Source organism: Grus americana, chromosome 11 (assembly GCF_028858705.1).
Source record: "Grus americana isolate bGruAme1 chromosome 11, bGruAme1.mat, whole genome shotgun sequence".
NCBI lineage: Eukaryota > Metazoa > Chordata > Aves > Gruiformes > Gruidae > Grus > Grus americana.
The window spans coordinates 14,279,379-14,295,746 of record NC_072862.1 but is presented as its reverse complement, the minus strand read 5'-3'; the positions used below and the strand labels follow the sequence as shown (position 1 = coordinate 14,295,746).

The window sequence follows — 16,368 nt, the reverse complement described above, 5'->3', positions numbered from 1 at the left end:
AAATACCCAACATGCTAACGTGTCAGATATTTCAACACCTCAAAAATTGTGTAGTTGCCTTGTTGCTCACATTCCTAACATAAAAAAATTGTTCCAAGACTTTCAACTCCCACCCAGTAAGAGGAGGAGCCTGAAACATTTCAGTTTTCCTAGAATTTGCATCAGATTCCTTAATAGGGCCTGATGCTTTTAAAAATTCTTCTGCACAATGCACACCACAGTTGGCAGCTAAGCTTTACTCGCAGGTCCAACAACAGCATATCAAATGTCATTTCCTACTCAAGTCCCCTGTCAATACCATTCTTGACAAGGGTGAGAAAGATGTACTGGGACAAAGTAATGTGCAAAGTTTCATCATAGTGCTCTCAACCTGCCTTAATATAAAGGTTACTCAGCTGAGCAAGGGACTGCAAACTGGACTCTGAATTCTCATCACTGGCAAAACCCTAAACCACTTTTTACACAAGCCAGACCATTGGTGCAAATGCCCTTGTAGTATCCTATTGCTTCCAGTACATTGTTTTATGTATGTTAAAAACACTGAGAAAAAAATGAAGCAAGCACAAGTGCTTATAGCATTTGTTGTTAATTCCTGATGCTTTTAGAACCAATTTCTGTTCTGCTTGCAAATAGATGAACCAAAGTCCGTGATTATCTACAAAACACCTGCAGCAAGTTCTAGATTATATTGTTCATGAAGCTTTTTTTTTTTTAAAACAACCAACATCCCAAACCAACAAATATCCACTACTATTTATGTTACAGGATTGAGCGATAAGTTTAGTTACATGTGAGAAAACCAAAACAAGCCTTTTGCTCTGGTCTATATGTAGATCTGAATATTCACGCAAAACTATTCTCCTAATGTTAGAAAAAAAATGAAAAGCCAATCACGTGTGTACTGAAAATACAAGGAATAAATTGTATCAGCATGGCCAAATAAAAGAAAAAACACTAGTTCTTCTGCGTTTTGCTCTCTTAGTTGACCTGGCCAGCTAATATACTGAAATAAAAAAACCCCACTTTTGTATACATATATTACTAGACTGTCTCCCCAGTACAGTAGAACTTACCTGCTGTTTGAATATAGGAGTTGATCCTACACAATGAAAAATTTCAGCTACTGGAACTCAGGATTTCCTGTCATTGCAGCAGAATAAGGAACAAATTTTTAGCAGTCTTGTGCCTGTCCAAGACTTTGAACTCCTAGGACAACAGCTCAGTTCAAGTATTTACCTTCTGATAAGGAAATAACAAACAAAAGTTAGTATCTAAACTCTTCACAGACATGAAACAATTGGATCTTCGTGGGAGTTTCATCTGCCTCCAGAGAACAGAGCTGTATTATACATTGTTACTGATATACGTCATATGTAGGTCACTGTTATAATTGCTTTAGCCAGAAAATAACTATTTTAAAGAATGCTAAAAAGCAGGGGGGGGAAGTATTTTTACCTATCCACAATATCTGAAATGACAGTCAGTGCCTTTACAGTAGAAGGGTTGTACTGCGTTTGTGTAAGAATACAAGCATACAAATTATCATTTCAGTCAGTTTAAGAAAGCGTCACTGCCACAACTAATTAATTGACTGATGGATAGACACCATCCGCTGAATTTCAACACCATGTGTGATCCCGGTACTAAAAGAGATAAGGCAGCATAAAAACACCTCATCAGCACTAAGTTTGTCCCTGCACTAACAGACAAGCACTAGCTACAAACGTAGCACTAACTACAAAGGAAAAAGAAAGCCACCAAGGTTTCAGCTCGTAGCAACAGCCAGTAAGAACATGCATAACAAACTACTTCATGTTTGTCATCTGAAGACAAGGCAGCTTTCCAAGCATGCGCACCAACCCCAGGGACTGCTGCTTAGAACCAGGAACATACAACATAGCACGTACCTGGAAAACGTTTAGAGAATTACAAACAGTTGATGAGAATGTAACAACCCAAGGGAAAGTTTTACTTCTATCGTGACATTATTCCACAGCCCATCAAGCATCTTGTCCCCTCTGCAGCTTAATATTACTATGAATAAACTACGTAACAGAGACCTTGTTTCCAAGATTACAACCTTACAGAGTACTAAGAGGCAACTATCATTTTAGTAACAGCAGTCAAGTGTGATCTTATCTATTTACAGGAAGATTGAAGTACTTGCTTCAGTTCCTCTCTATGCTCCGATTAACAGTGACTACTCAGTTACACCCAAGAATTTTACTGACTTTGTCTTGCTACTTTAGTGTAGCTGTAGCCTTAACCCCTCATGCAGATCCCATCACTCTTAAATAAGGCTCAAGATCTTTACTACTTTCCTACTTTGATTTTATGAAATTATTCATTTTGTAGCAGAATTACAGCTTACTGGAACACAAAGTGAAGTGGCCAAACAGTGCTCACCTAAACCTAAGTATTTAATTTCTTAAAAACACTTGAAAGAACTAAACCAATGACATCTTCATCTCTATTTAACAGAATGTTTCCTTTACAATAATAGGCCTTTGGTTCTAAGTTTCTGCTTTTTTATTTAAATTCTACCTCTAACTTCTTCCTTGGAAGAAGAGACGACATTTAATTCGTTACAAGCACTGTTTCAGTTTAACCTATTGGGACTACCAATACAATCCACATTACAGACCAGCTGCCTCTTCTGAACAAGATGCTCATTTTAAGGATTATTTCAAGAAACTGCATTGCTTGAAACACACATATTAACAGCTACTGATCCAATGCATGGAAATATCAACTTTGGTTAATACATAATCAGCAATTCATTAAAGGTGCAAGGAAAACCCTACTCACCTTACATTGTCTCCTGGGTTTATGTTACCTACTGACGACAGCTAATGACCATATTAAAGAGCTCTGGAATTTTCTCTGGTTAGTTGTGTTCACAGTAACAGTACTTCCTAGAAACTTAAACCTCAGTTACAGCAGCAGCTGCCTTGGAAGTTGCTCTTAACCTAAACTACCTTGAGTTTACCAGACCTTGTCACTGCGATTTCTTGTAGCAAGGATAACAAGACTTAGGCTAAAAATAAGAGAGGAGCTTAGCCTAAAACTGCAATGAAATCATGCTTTGGGTTCCTAAAGACATGCAATTAATAAACTATTTCAGTTGGAAGACTGAGCCATATTTGCATCCATACAACAGACAGGCAACATAAAAATAGATTTTAAAATACCCGTTAGTAGCAGCCTCAAAAAACATGTTAGCTTAAGTCTTTTGAACTACACAGGTATAAGGGGGCATAAATATGAAAGCAGACAGTAGCAGCTGCATAGAGCTGATATTTTTGGGGTGACTATCACCACTAATATAATATTGACTAAAACCCTGTCCAAGTGTTCAAGTTAACTTCCCAGCTAGCCACCAACAGAATTTGTGATTCTCCTGCTAAAACCCATGTTGTTTTATAAATGTAGATACAACTACGAAACAGACATGCATGCTTTTTAGGCAGTTTGTACTTGTTTTATTACAATTTTTGTAACTGTTAGTATTTTCATATCTGGACATCTTAAAAGGAATTTTAGATTTACAACTTCAAAAGACACTTACAGAATTATATAAGTCTTGATGACAGCTACTCTACTGCACTGTATACAACTTTGTTGCCCACCTTCTGTGTCCTGCTCTACATAGCTCCGAGCAAGTGAAAATCTGAGACTGATGTTCACATTCAAACTACAGGAAAGATCAGGACATGGAAAAGAAGTGATAAATTGCAGTTCAACTATATCAGGAATCAAGAAGAGCATACGCAGAGCTATACATTTTATCATTTTATTAGGAATAATTCCAAGTGGGTTATGAAGAAACTAATCCATTGAGTTTGATGAATTTTCCAAAATTTCTTTATGAAGATATGTTCACCAACAAACAGTAAAACTTCAGCAGAACTATTATACACTGGGCAAAAATAGTCAGGCTGATACCAAAAAGCAACATGCAACATAAAAAAATGATACAATATAAAGGAAGACAATCTGCTGAATATTAAAAACAACCTCAACATGAGCTCTTTGCAACCAGCACAGAACTATTCTACCCATCAAATCCAATTCACACAAAGGCAAGTTGGGCTGATAGAACCCAAGGATTAATAAAATGTTCCTCAGTGCAGTAGATTTGTATAGTGTTTTAGAGCATTTTCTTGGCTGGAACAAGCAGTATTAGGAATTCTTTTTGGCAAGGGAGAGAAATAAATACATACGGAATGCTACATTTTTAAATCAGCAGACTGTCAGAGGAATGAAACAGGGCATCAGTAAACTAAAAGTAGCAGGGAGGAAAAAAATTTAAAACATTAATTTATTTGGGCTCAAAAGAGTATTCAAAACAGATCTTAAAGATGTCACAATAACTATATTCAGGCATTTAGGCTAACATGGGGAATAAAATCAGAAGATACACTTTTTCCAAGTTAAGGAGATTTTTACCCAAGCATATTGCTACCTTTGCAACATGTAGCTTGGTAAACAATAATTGGCAACAAAATAAGTTGAAACGCTGTAATATCCTGCCCAAATATCAGTTCCAGATACTGTAATAACCAAGATGCAAACTAATTTTGTTGTAACAAGCCTAGACCACTTATATCAAACATGTCCCTGGTGAGAGAGTCATCCAGTTTGAGTTAGCGTTTTGAGAGTTCATTTGACAGCCAGTCAAGTCCCTCATACAGACCAGTTCCTTGCGTAGCACAGGTAGCCTGGACATACCACTGTTAATGCAGAACACAGACAAAGATTGAATTTAAAAACTGACAAAATGCAAGCTATGTTATCACAGTACGTGACACTCAGATACACATTCAAATAGTGTTCTTTAAACATTTTTGTGCCATAAGTAGATTCAATATTGAACAGATGCTATTTTTCTAAGTTTTGAAAAGTATATATAAAACAGGCAGGGTTCAGACATTACCCAAACCCTCAGTGTTGGCCTAACAAATGCTAGGACACTGTTCAGTGCAACAAGAAACAAATACAGAACTTGCATTTGGTTTATAAGATGAAAACTAGCTTCTTGTTTTTGAAAGACCGCTCTTGGGGAAATGGACATGGAATTACCTAAATTAATTCTATAGATATAATCTTAGTGTCAATATACAGACATTAAGCGAATATTACAGAAGGATAGACAGTTTATGTGAAGCAACCCCATGTCTCAAAGGCTTGTGCAGATGGAATCTAACGATTCAGGAGCTACTTAATTTCCTTACGGCTTTGTAGCGGTGAGAATGAAGAATGCATTTCCTCCCCCCCCCCCCCCCCCCCCCCCCCGAAAAAACAGAAAGCCCACCACATACTTTGTCAAACATGTTTGACAGCTGTGTTTCAGTGACAGCCTGGAATATCTGTATTTTTCCAGGAAAAGGTGAGAGATGAAACACCTGCAACAGCTGTACACATTGGATTATAGTTCTAAGTCACTTATTTTGAATGATGACCTTAAACTATGCACTACAAAGTTTAATAGCAGGTAAGCACATCCTTCTACAGAAAGGTGGAAACTTCCCTTTCCTTTAAAGTGAGATTATGTTTATAACACATAATAAAGGAAGACAAGAGTTCAGCAACCAGGAAGTTTAGCACTTACAGTTCTGTTACGCAGAGACTGAAGACCTAGTTTATCTGTCATTTCACTGATTGCCATAGCATTTGGCAGGTCTTGTTTGTTCGCAAACAGAAGCAACACTGCATCTTGCAGCTCATCCTCCTGAAGCTAACAGAAAAAATGATCATGTTATTAAATTAGCCCAGTTAAGTACTTCAACAAGCACTAAAGAAACCTAAATACTGATTTAAGGGTTATAAACATTTTCATTCTTGCTCATGAAGTCACTAGTAAGTACTTAGTGAAATTTAACTAGTCCCCAGCAGAACACCTCCTACAAGTAAGGAGATATTCTTTCAACAGGCAGTTCAAATTTCCCAGCACCTTGCTGCTGAAATTCTTAACACCAATTTGTTTTTCCAAAATTCTTTCTTGATCTGCTCTATTTCTTTTAAGGTTTTATGAAGGAAAGAAAGGTTCTGACACATTAGTAGTTCTTGAGCTAAAGCTCTCTACAGAGTTGCAGTTACAACTCAGTGCACTATGTGACCCAGAAATACCAGGTGAATACAATATGCACTGTACAAACTCCCTAAAATTTTAAAATCCTAAATCTCTTAGGGAAGCTGACACACATCCAAAAATATGACAAAGTATAACAATCATATTTCAGAAGGTTATCGGTATTTACCATTTTCTGCAGCTCTTCTGCTGCTTCCTGGATTCTCTCTCTGTCATTGCTGTCTACCACAAAAATGAGGCCCTGTAAGAAGTTAAGCAGTTTTGAAAAGCCAATGTAAACATGCAGTACTATTTAAAAAAACAAAACAAAACAAAAAAACAACAAACCACAAACAACTCATCCTGAACAGTGTGACTGTTCCCTCTCTTAGGTAAGCAAATTTGACAGAAATTTCTGTTTAAGCAATGCAAGATATCTATTTGAACAAGTACATAATAAATTTCAACTGCAAAATAAAGCTAGGCTTAAACACCACAAAGGTCAGTTTATAGATTAGTGTGGGATTCTTTAGGGGGGGGGGGGGGGGGGGGGGGGGGGGGGAAGATACCAGCAAAATTTCAGAAGCTAACTCTCCCCCATCCCTTTTCACTCATTGTATCATGTTAAATGCAGCGAGATAAACACAAGTGCTTCACTATCTCATGTTTCACTGAGAAAACCCACACCCTTAAAGTAAGGCCTGAATCTGTTTTAAAAAGTTTGTACCAAACAGTATTTCTAATGGCACCTCTGTTATTCGAGTGCCCCCCTTACACGCACTATTTGCTCTTAAAATTTCTGTCTGAAAACCTTACATTTTATCACTCTCTAAGAAAACAGAAGCATCTTTTAAAAATACTTAGTAACAGGGTTGAATAAGGAACTGAAATTAAGTATTACTCTATTCACAAGAGCACTTTGGTGCAGAAAAATGAAGAAGTCTGGATTGACAAAAAGGAGCTAGCAATCACATGCATTACGCTGCACAGAAGTTTCTTGGAAACAATTCTATATTCAACACAGCAAAAATAAAAAACCAACAACCCAACCCAACCAACCAAACCACTCCCAAAGTTTCCTGATACCAATAAGCAACTTACCTTACTACCTGTGAACCAAAGGAAAAAAAATCACATTTATGTCACCAAAAATGACAGCAGACACATCAATATGAAGTGGATATCTTCTAATGAATTGGTAACAAGACCTTTTACCATATTTTTAGATACTCAGTGTTCTAAATACACTGATATAGCACAGTAAAAGCTGTATATTTTGAGGGTGATTAGAAAAAAAATATGTAGAAAGGTGCTTAGACAGTAACATTTCTTATGTATAAAACAATGCCAGTTCAAACAGATTAAAGCATAGACACAGCAAAGTTGAAGAGTTCCTCACAAACAAACCAGCTGCTCTGGCACATTACAGAACACTGGTAGATCCTAAAGGACTTCATCCTTGTCAGGCTACACTCACGACTGGACTTAAAGCCTTCAGGGTAACAAACCAGCTTCAACTAGAATAAAATTTGGGTATCCCTTAGAACTTGCAGGAAGTAGTGAGGAGCCTTTCTGAAAGGAAGGAACAGAAGACAACTTTCCATGTATAATGAGACTTTACAAAACAGGTCTCTAACAATTGCCATCTCTGAACTCTTACCTGTGTGTTTTGGAAATAATGCCTCCAAAGAGGTCTAATTTTATCTTGACCACCAACATCCCAAACTGTGAAACAAATGTTTTTGTATTCTACTGTTTCCACGTTAAAACCTAAAATAAGAGAGGCAAACAGAAATAGTTAATGCTAGTGTTAAAATGTAATTCTAATCATGTTAGTTACTTCCTAAGTTATATTTCTCCCAAATAAATATAAAATGGCTTATCAGAATTGAATTGCTAGATCAAGAAGAAAATTGACTGCAGGGAAAAAAACCAATAAATTAATCAATAAAATCCAAACAAAACACCATCTTTGGTTCAGCAAGTCTTTCAGCCACAACCTGCTAGAGAGGTTCCTGGTGTTTGAGGGAAATATTGCTACTTAACTGGTTCCTACACTCCTGAGCATCTGCTACTGGCCACTGTCAGACACAGGATTCTGGTCTAGATGTAACTTTGGTCTGACACAGCTATGTTATGGTAGTACCAGAAAGCCCACATTTGACTTGATGCTTATACTAACAGTAAAGATAGCAAATCCCTACAATCTTCAGAAGCCAGTCTGTACAACACAAGTTTAGAGTAACAAGTATGAAGACATGAGAATTGAATATCTTACCAATAGTGGGAATTGTGGTGACAATTTCTCCTAGTTTCAGTTTATAAAGAATAGTTGTCTTACCAGCAGCATCCAAACCAACTAGAACAAAGAGAAAATTTGATTTAGTTCCCAATATGAAATAAAATCTGCTAATTCAAAAATATGTCATTTTACATGCAAATTATTAGGGATTTTTTCCTGAGAAGCAACTTTTTAAACACTCTTAAGTCATTGTTATACTACTATGTTTCTCCCCATCTCTTCTACTCAGTACAGAGAGAGAACAAGCAATGAAGAAAACACTTCCATCCACAACCTACGGGCTCACAAGCTTCTAGTCATCTTCCTTCGTATTTGTGTTAATTAAGTTTTCACATTCACTTTGAAAGTTTCTTCTGTCTAAGTCAGGATGGTTTAAAATGCCTAGCAACAATCTACAAGCAGGACATAGTTCCTAACTGATCACGTTTGCTACTTCACACTCAAGTTGGGGAAGGTCTCACTTACTCAACCTTCAGCTAAGGCCAGTTTCACACACACCTGAACCAACAGGAGCTGGCACTACCAATGGAAGACACTGCAGTCTCCCTCATCCCAGTCTCTTGTCCTTTTGCTATAACATTTATTTTGCATTGACAAAAACCACATACATTTGGAAACTCCTGTCTTCTCTCTGCGTATACCCTAAGGGTTGTAACTCTTCTTCAGGATATCACTTCTATTCATTGAGATCCACTAGGATGCTTTCATCAGAAGTCTCTACTTTTGATCATTGTAGAAGGCCTTCTGCACTGAAATTTGTTCTTCTGTTTCAACAACAAAGCTTAAACTTAATGTTTTTCAATATTAGCTATGTGGTAAATATGCAATCCTTAAAAAAAACCAACACACAAAAAAAAAATCCTTAAAAAAAACCAATAAAAACTGAAGCCTCAGAGACATTTTTGAGAAGCATCACTAACATTACAGGTGTACACTGTAGTTTTCTAAAACTGTTTGTGCAACTGCTTATTGTTAGGCATTTCAGAACACGTGAAGAGCAACATATAATAGCAACTCAAAATACAATTCTTTACATTAGAACCCAATGCCTAGCACATAAGCACCTAAACAAACAGTACGTACTAAACACCACAACGACAGCTTGAATAAAATTTGTGAAACTTAAAATAGTCCATAAAATTTTGCCCAAACAAAACACCCATCAAAGAATTAATTAAATAACACTTGCACAAGAACCCAAATGTCATTCTTGTCTGATAACATTCTTAAGTGTTCTGAGTTAATTTCCTACTTGGTGACTGTGATATGTTAAGCTTAAAGTGGTTTGATGACTTGACTATTAATAATATAACTGTTTCCTTAGTGTTGCAATAAAATGGAATTCACAATTACCTACTTATTCAGAATGAAACCAAATTAAAAAGCCTCCTCCTTCTCAAGACACAAACTGCTGTTACAGCAAACTAATTAAAAAACCCTATCTATAACTGTCCTACACTCTGATATTGTGAACAGGATTATACATGCCAATGCAGTTTCTTTGGTATTGTCATTGCCTGTTAAAAAAACCCCACACTGGTCCAATTGTTAGTGTCATGAAAGAAGAAGGGGGGGTGGAGGGGAATAATCTACCATCAAAACCAAAGCTCCTTGAGGGGTAATAAACTCCCAAAATACTCGAATTAAAATTTAACAGTTAAGTTTGCTATTGTCTAAGTGTTGGTCTCTTAGAGTCACACACAAACATGAACAAAAAAAGACATGGCGCAGCAGAAGTTTCACAAGAGCTTGCAAGTCATGAAACATGTAGATGTTAGCATTTTCCCTACACCAATAGTGTCAGGTAGCCTTAGAAAACCTTTTAAGCAAACTCTGAAACTCTCAAATGCTCCATCTATGCTGAAAAACAACATTTTTGATAGCACAGTGCTTGAAGCCCAACATTATTCTTATACAGCTCAGCTTCAAATGAGCATTTGTAGGATGCCTAGATCTTTACAAGAAAACATAATGTATGTACATAATATAGGATAGTTTTCCAGTAAATTAACATTAAGATAGTTTAGTGAACCACCAATTAAAGCTACACATACTCACAAACTCTTCTCCTACCCCTGCAACCAAACCCCCAACAGTTATCAGTAGAAAAAAAACTGACAAGAGTTGTTGAAATTAGCAACGAAAGAAAGATGGCTTTATCTACACAAATGGTTTTAGTATATTTAGGGGTTATACTAAAGATAAAGAAAAAAGCTAATCTCATTTCCAAGAATATACACAAGGTATCAAGGATCATTTGAACATAGGACTCCAAGCTAAGAACTTAGAAACCAGTCAAGAATTTCAAATTATTTCCTATATTTAAGAAACTATTTCTCTAGTTATCCACTCTGCTCTTGTGCCAGGACCCACCACCACCTCAGCGGCCTTGGCAGAAGGCTACATTAGCTATGTAAGTGCAAAGCCCACAGACTTTACCTAAATCCACTCTTACTCACAATTCTAATTAAGCTGTTGGACTTTGCACTGAGGCAGGCTGAGCTATGGATACATGTTTTCTTCTTCTGACTCCACACTTAAGACAGCAGCTTTCAACCAAGTGAAGGTGACTTTTGCAAATCACCATGACCCTATTTGCAAAACCTGCCTCTTTTAGCCAAATTGCAAACATTATGAAGTCTAAACAAGCAATAGTCATCAAAAGCATAGCTTCCATTCATCCCTCTTACTCCAATTTGCCATTTACCAACCTTTTTAGGACAAGAAATTTCAGAGCTCCAAATCACAATTAATCTTTTGAGCCGCTAGGAAGTGTAACTATTGCTTTTAGTAGTTAAAGAATAAACACGTTTACATTTGCACTGAAACACTAAATGTGAATCTATGAGCTACTTCTATGTCATAAAGTTTAAGTTGATTTAACTATCAAGATTAAAGCCTAAATCCCTAAATAGCGTAATTTTCTGATTCTACATTTTCACTCTGATTCCACTGCATAACTGACCATCATCAACAAGGCCAAGGTGTAGGAACCTCGATGTAGAGTATGATGGTCAGCAGTTGTACCACAAAGCATTAAGATTACAATAAGTACAAATGGAAAGCACAGACTTGCACTTGCAACCACTTCTCTTTAAACTGAGTCAAACATCCTCTTCCTCTAGCTGGAGAAAAAAAAAGAATCTACAGCAGCAACTGAAAGCATTAAAACCATTGTGGTTCTAAGTCCTTTACTCCTCTCTTAAGAGTGTTTTACTCACAGACTGTTAGTTGTGTTTCTAAATCTCAAGCTTGTAGTTCACTTGTCCCTGGGAACACCACCCCTGTGACCGCATCACATTCCTCATTTACAAGCCTTCTACTTTGACCACTGGTGTCTGAATAGCTATCTAGCAGCCTCAGTTATCATAGCACAGAACTTCATGAACTATAGGTACAGAAAAATTAAAATTAACTTTTTAAATGGACCACCCATCAAGACCAATAGATTTTGCTCAATTTCCAAAGTTTATCATAGAATACAGCATGTTGCTGCTTCCAAAATGAATGCTTCCCATAATCAGAGAAGGAAAAAACACCCCACCTTGTACTGTATTTAACTGATTCATGACATTCATGTTACAATCAAAAGCCAGCTTAGGAAAATAAAATTAAGGAATCCCAACTTATCACAGGTTTGTATTCCCTCACTTTTCTTTTACCTTTATGCCAGTTCTCTCAAAGCTTGTCATACTTATCCTTTACATACTATTCCTCTTTCAAGTTTCATTTCAATTGGATAACTCTTTAGAGGACATGAAAGGGCGATTCTCAATACAGCTTCTCAAGAAAACATACACACAGACACAGAAAACCCCAAAACCAAGAGCATACAAACCAACAGTGGTTAAAAAAACCTAAATGGTTTTGTGCTGTATGGCAATACAGTTACCAAAGAATCTGACAATTTTTCCCACAATGCATTTAATAATTACCTTTGTATTTGAAGCTCCTGACTAGCTATTATCTCAGTTAACACTTGCACAACTACACCAGGACACAGAACACTAAATTATGATATTGAAAGGTGCACAATGAATCAATAACTTTTCTTTTTTAAGCACAAGAGTGAAGAGTTTTACAGACAGGTACATGTAGGGTTAGGACTCAGTTTTTCCACTCTAATGCCCAAGTTGCCTAGTTTAACTTTAAGTCATTCAATTCTATTCTACAGTTATTTCTTCTCCCTTGTGCTACTTCTATCTATAAAGACAATGCAGGAATTATTTTACATGCATTTCCTCAGAATGTTAATTTAATATTTCTAAAAAAATATTTAATTTTACAAGTGCATTTTTTAAAAAAAACAACACTTCAGTAACAGTGTACCATTACATGTCCACCTTTTATCATAAATGTAGTTTGAGAATATAAAAGATAGTGCATCATGTTTGCTGTTGGTAATGGTACCTGATGAGAAATATTCAAGTTCTGAGAACTCAATAACACAAAGTCTGTCTTAAGAGCTAAACTAATTCTACTTTATCTTGAATTCTGCAGAAACAGAAGAAAGCTGTGAAAAGGAAGCTTGAATTATAAATTAATCATCTGTTCATTATCAACTCACCCATAAAATATTTTTCGCTAAGTATTTCTCCATAAACACCTTACCCCATAAAGATACTGCACTAGTATACTATTTAAATGCCTAGCCTTATCCAGCTCATTTTCAAATCATAAATTTAAAGTTATCATCTTGAGGAAAAATTTAATTTGGTCCCAGTATTCATTCAGACATCTCTTCTCAAATTGCTGATACATAACATAGAATGTTATCAAGATCTTCTTTTCCATGTTACAGATATAAACTAATTATGTGATCTCCAATATAACATATTTAGGTCCTATGATACACTCTCCTCACAACATAGCAAAAGTTTTACCCTCTTATACTATATAACAAATATGGTGCAGTTGCATGCTCTGATCCGGTCCTGGTTTTGAATATAATCCATGCCTTAAAATAAAAATTATTAAAAAAAGATGCAGTTGAACCAACTGCTAGAAAGTGCGGCTCCCTAACTCATATCTAACCTAAAATTGAACTAATTACCTACCCATGAAGAAACTAAAGCCTTGCAAGCTATTTTGATCTGCATGACATTGCTTTCCTGTTTTCATTATTTTGCAGAATGCAACAGAACTACAAATACCACGGACACTATCTCATCCTACAGTCAAGCTCATTTGAAGATTTTACTTCATTCATTTAGAGTCATATGAAGAGTCTGGCTACTAGGGAGACAGTCAAATCACTTCCTTGAAACCAACAGATGTACTAAGTTGTCTCAAAGACAAAAATTACTCAGGTTATTTTGAAATGGATGAGACTCTCTAATTTCAAATAGCAAAGATACTAAAAATTACTCTGCATGTAATAAAGAACTCTGTCATCACAAAACATATGGAGAACATGGCAAATAATTTTAAAAAGTTGCATTTTGCGTCTGCTGTGCATACCCAGGCAGTCCTAAGAATGAGCAGTGCTCCAAGAAGTTTCACAGTTAGGACCCAGTCCCATTGCTGGCTATATTGAAATGAGCACTTTGTATAATTCCTTAGGACAAGCTCCTTCAGTCTAGGGCCATGAATCAAGTTCCATTCACTTTAGCAATAGCATTTGAGAAAAAATTGGGGGTTAAGATTTGTTTGTACATAAAGCTTGTGGGGGTTGGTAGGTGGGAAGAGTTGGAAGTGGAGGAGGAAATACCGAATGCAGTATGCCACCTGCTTTGACCTTTTGAACCATAATCTTGAAGTGAGAATCTTCAAGAGCCACTGGCTTCAACTCTTACACAGCCATTTCAACAGAAATACACTCTAATTCTAAATAAATAATTACGAGCTGATAGTAAAACTAGGTTAAGCACTGAAAAAGCAGCCTATGGGGTTTTATGATTTTGTGCACATGGTTCAGGAGAATTAAAGTGCACAGATGTTATGCTGAAGTGTCCTTTCACAAGAGTCAGAGATACGGACACCTTAGTCACCGAAAATCGGCAGTTATATGGCCACTTCTTAAGCTGTTGGTGTTGAACACACCAGGTTTTGCCACATCCTGTTCGAAAAGCCACGCTGCTGGGGCAGGAGCGGCGTCCCCAGGCCGAACGCACAACCGCACCGGCGGCGGGGGAAAAGCAAGGCGCAAACCTCGCTCTCCTCCTCGGAAAAGGGACACGCTCCTCAGCCTTGCGTGTTTTCCCCAGCAGGCGGGCACCGGCTTCACCTACTGCAATTTGATCTTTGTTCTACATTTCGCTCTGGCTCAACGCAAGCGGAAACGCAGGTGCAAAGAGAAGGGGCTGCAGCCTCGCATGCCCCGCTGCAAACCCCAGAGGAAGCGGGGCTCCGTCTCTCATTATCCAGCGCAGCCGCGACCCCCGACAGCGGGATTTGGGGGGGTGGGGGGCACAAGAGAAGAAAACGAGAACACGGCGGAGGAAAAGGAAGGGCAGACATATCCCGATCCCCACCCCCTTCCCCCATCACTCCTTCTCTCCCCTCCACTCGTTCACTTTCCAACGACCCTGCGAGCCCTATGGAAAGGGGATAGAGGTGTCCTGTCCCCCCCCACCCCAGGACGGGGTAAGCCCCCCCACCTCCGCCTTCCGCCCGCGGCGCCCTCCTGCCGGCCTCCCCTCCCCCACCGCCAGCGGGACACGTCCGTGAGGGAGCGGGCGGGCCTGGCGGCGGCCTCGGCCGGGTAGGGCGCAACGGCCGCGGCGGCAGCGCTCTGGGGAAGGGGGGTGGGCGGAAGAAGGATGAGAAAGCCGCGGACGGGCGGCGGCAGCGTGCCGCTGTCGCCCCTTACCCATGAGGATGCGCATCTGCTTCTTGCCGAAGAGGCGTGAGAAGAGCGAGGAGATGGTGAGGCCCATGGCGGCTCCGGCGCGGGGCTGGGCGGCGGCGCAGGCAGCGGGAGGAGTGCGGAGAGGAGGGAGGAAGGGAGAGCGCGGCCCGGCTCCTGTCTGCGCTCACGGATCCCTCCGCGAGCAAGGAGGCAGGCTGCCGAAGCGCGGGGTTCGCCCGGCGACGCCGACTTATAAGGCGCAGGCGGCAGTAACGACAGCGGCGGCTGCTGCTCTGTGACCGGGGAACCTCGCTCGCCCGTTCTCTGCCACGTCACGCTCGCCACGGCCGCCCCGGCTCCAACGCGGACAAAATCACGTCACGCTCGCCACATCCCCCATCCACAGCACCACCCTCTGCCACACGGCCCGAGCGCCCAACGGCGGCGGGGACTACTTCTCCCAGCGAGCGCTGCGCAGGCTCCGCGCCTCGCTGGCTGTAACAGCTGCCGCTAGTGCACGACGGGGGATGTAGTTTAAGGCTTCCGGCCCGCCTCGCCGCTGCTTCCGGCCGCCCCAGGCAAGGCAGAGCGCGGCATGCTGGGAAGCGTAGTCCGCCGGGCGCAGAGCAGCTCCTCACGCCGAGGCCCAGCACCCCGCGCCACCCAGCAGCACCGCCCGGCGGGGCCAGAGCGCCTCTCCCCGGGGCACGCGTGTCCCTGGCTCCCCCCAACCCTCGTAATTCACCTCACCGCAGCTCACGCTCCTGCTGCCCTCAGGCCGAGACCCGAGAGCCAACAGGCTCTTCTCCCACGGGCCAAAGGACAGCCCCAAGCAAGAGAGAAACAGGGCTTTCAGAGCAAAACAAATCCCCAGGGAGCCTCCACACACAGCCAGGTAATTAAAAAAAACCACCACCCAACCCCGATCCAACCAAACCAACCCTCTATCACATGAACGCTGAATGCTGCAGCATTCTGACATTGTTTCTATGACCTCGGCCCTCTGCAGAGTCAAGACAAAACTGTGATCTTGGCACCAGAACAGCACCTGGTTTCTTGGCCAGGAAGCAGAGAGATAGAGGGAAGTAATACGGGAATAAAACTGAAAGCACCATGGTTTATTAGAAACAAGCCATTTTTTGAGAGCTATGTTTGATTTCATAACCAGCTGGTTATAACAGCTTCATTCACAGCTACTGTAAAAAT

At 39.8% G+C, this 16,368-nt stretch overlaps 1 protein-coding gene across 1 annotated transcript; it reads right to left on the bottom strand.

Annotated features, from left to right (window-relative positions):
- Positions 1-3,781: 3,781 nt before the first annotated feature.
- Positions 3,782-15,594, bottom strand: ARF4 (ADP ribosylation factor 4). Its single transcript, XM_054838864.1, has 6 exons — positions 15,184-15,594; positions 8,349-8,429; positions 7,731-7,840; positions 6,261-6,332; positions 5,612-5,737; positions 3,782-4,733 (listed from the first exon to the last, which is right to left on the bottom strand). The coding sequence occupies exons 1-6, from the start codon at positions 15,248-15,250 to the stop codon at positions 4,647-4,649; spliced, it is 543 nt and encodes a 180-aa protein (XP_054694839.1). The 5' UTR covers positions 15,251-15,594; the 3' UTR covers positions 3,782-4,646.
- Between the last annotated feature and the right edge of the window lie 774 nt (positions 15,595-16,368).

Excerpts from the sequence above, each read along its gene's own strand:
- ARF4 (XM_054838864.1), bottom strand. The coding sequence starts at position 15,250 with ATGGGCCTCACCATCTCCTCGCTCTTCTCACGCCTCTTCGGCAAGAAG. Across the intron at positions 8,430-15,183 it reads GCAGATGCGCATCCTCATGG|TTGGTTTGGATGCTGCTGGT; the intron begins GTAAGGGGCGAC and ends TCTTTGTTCTAG. Across the intron at positions 5,738-6,260 it reads CAGAAGAGCTGCAGAAAATG|CTTCAGGAGGATGAGCTGCA; the intron begins GTAAATACCGAT and ends TTTTTCTGTTAG.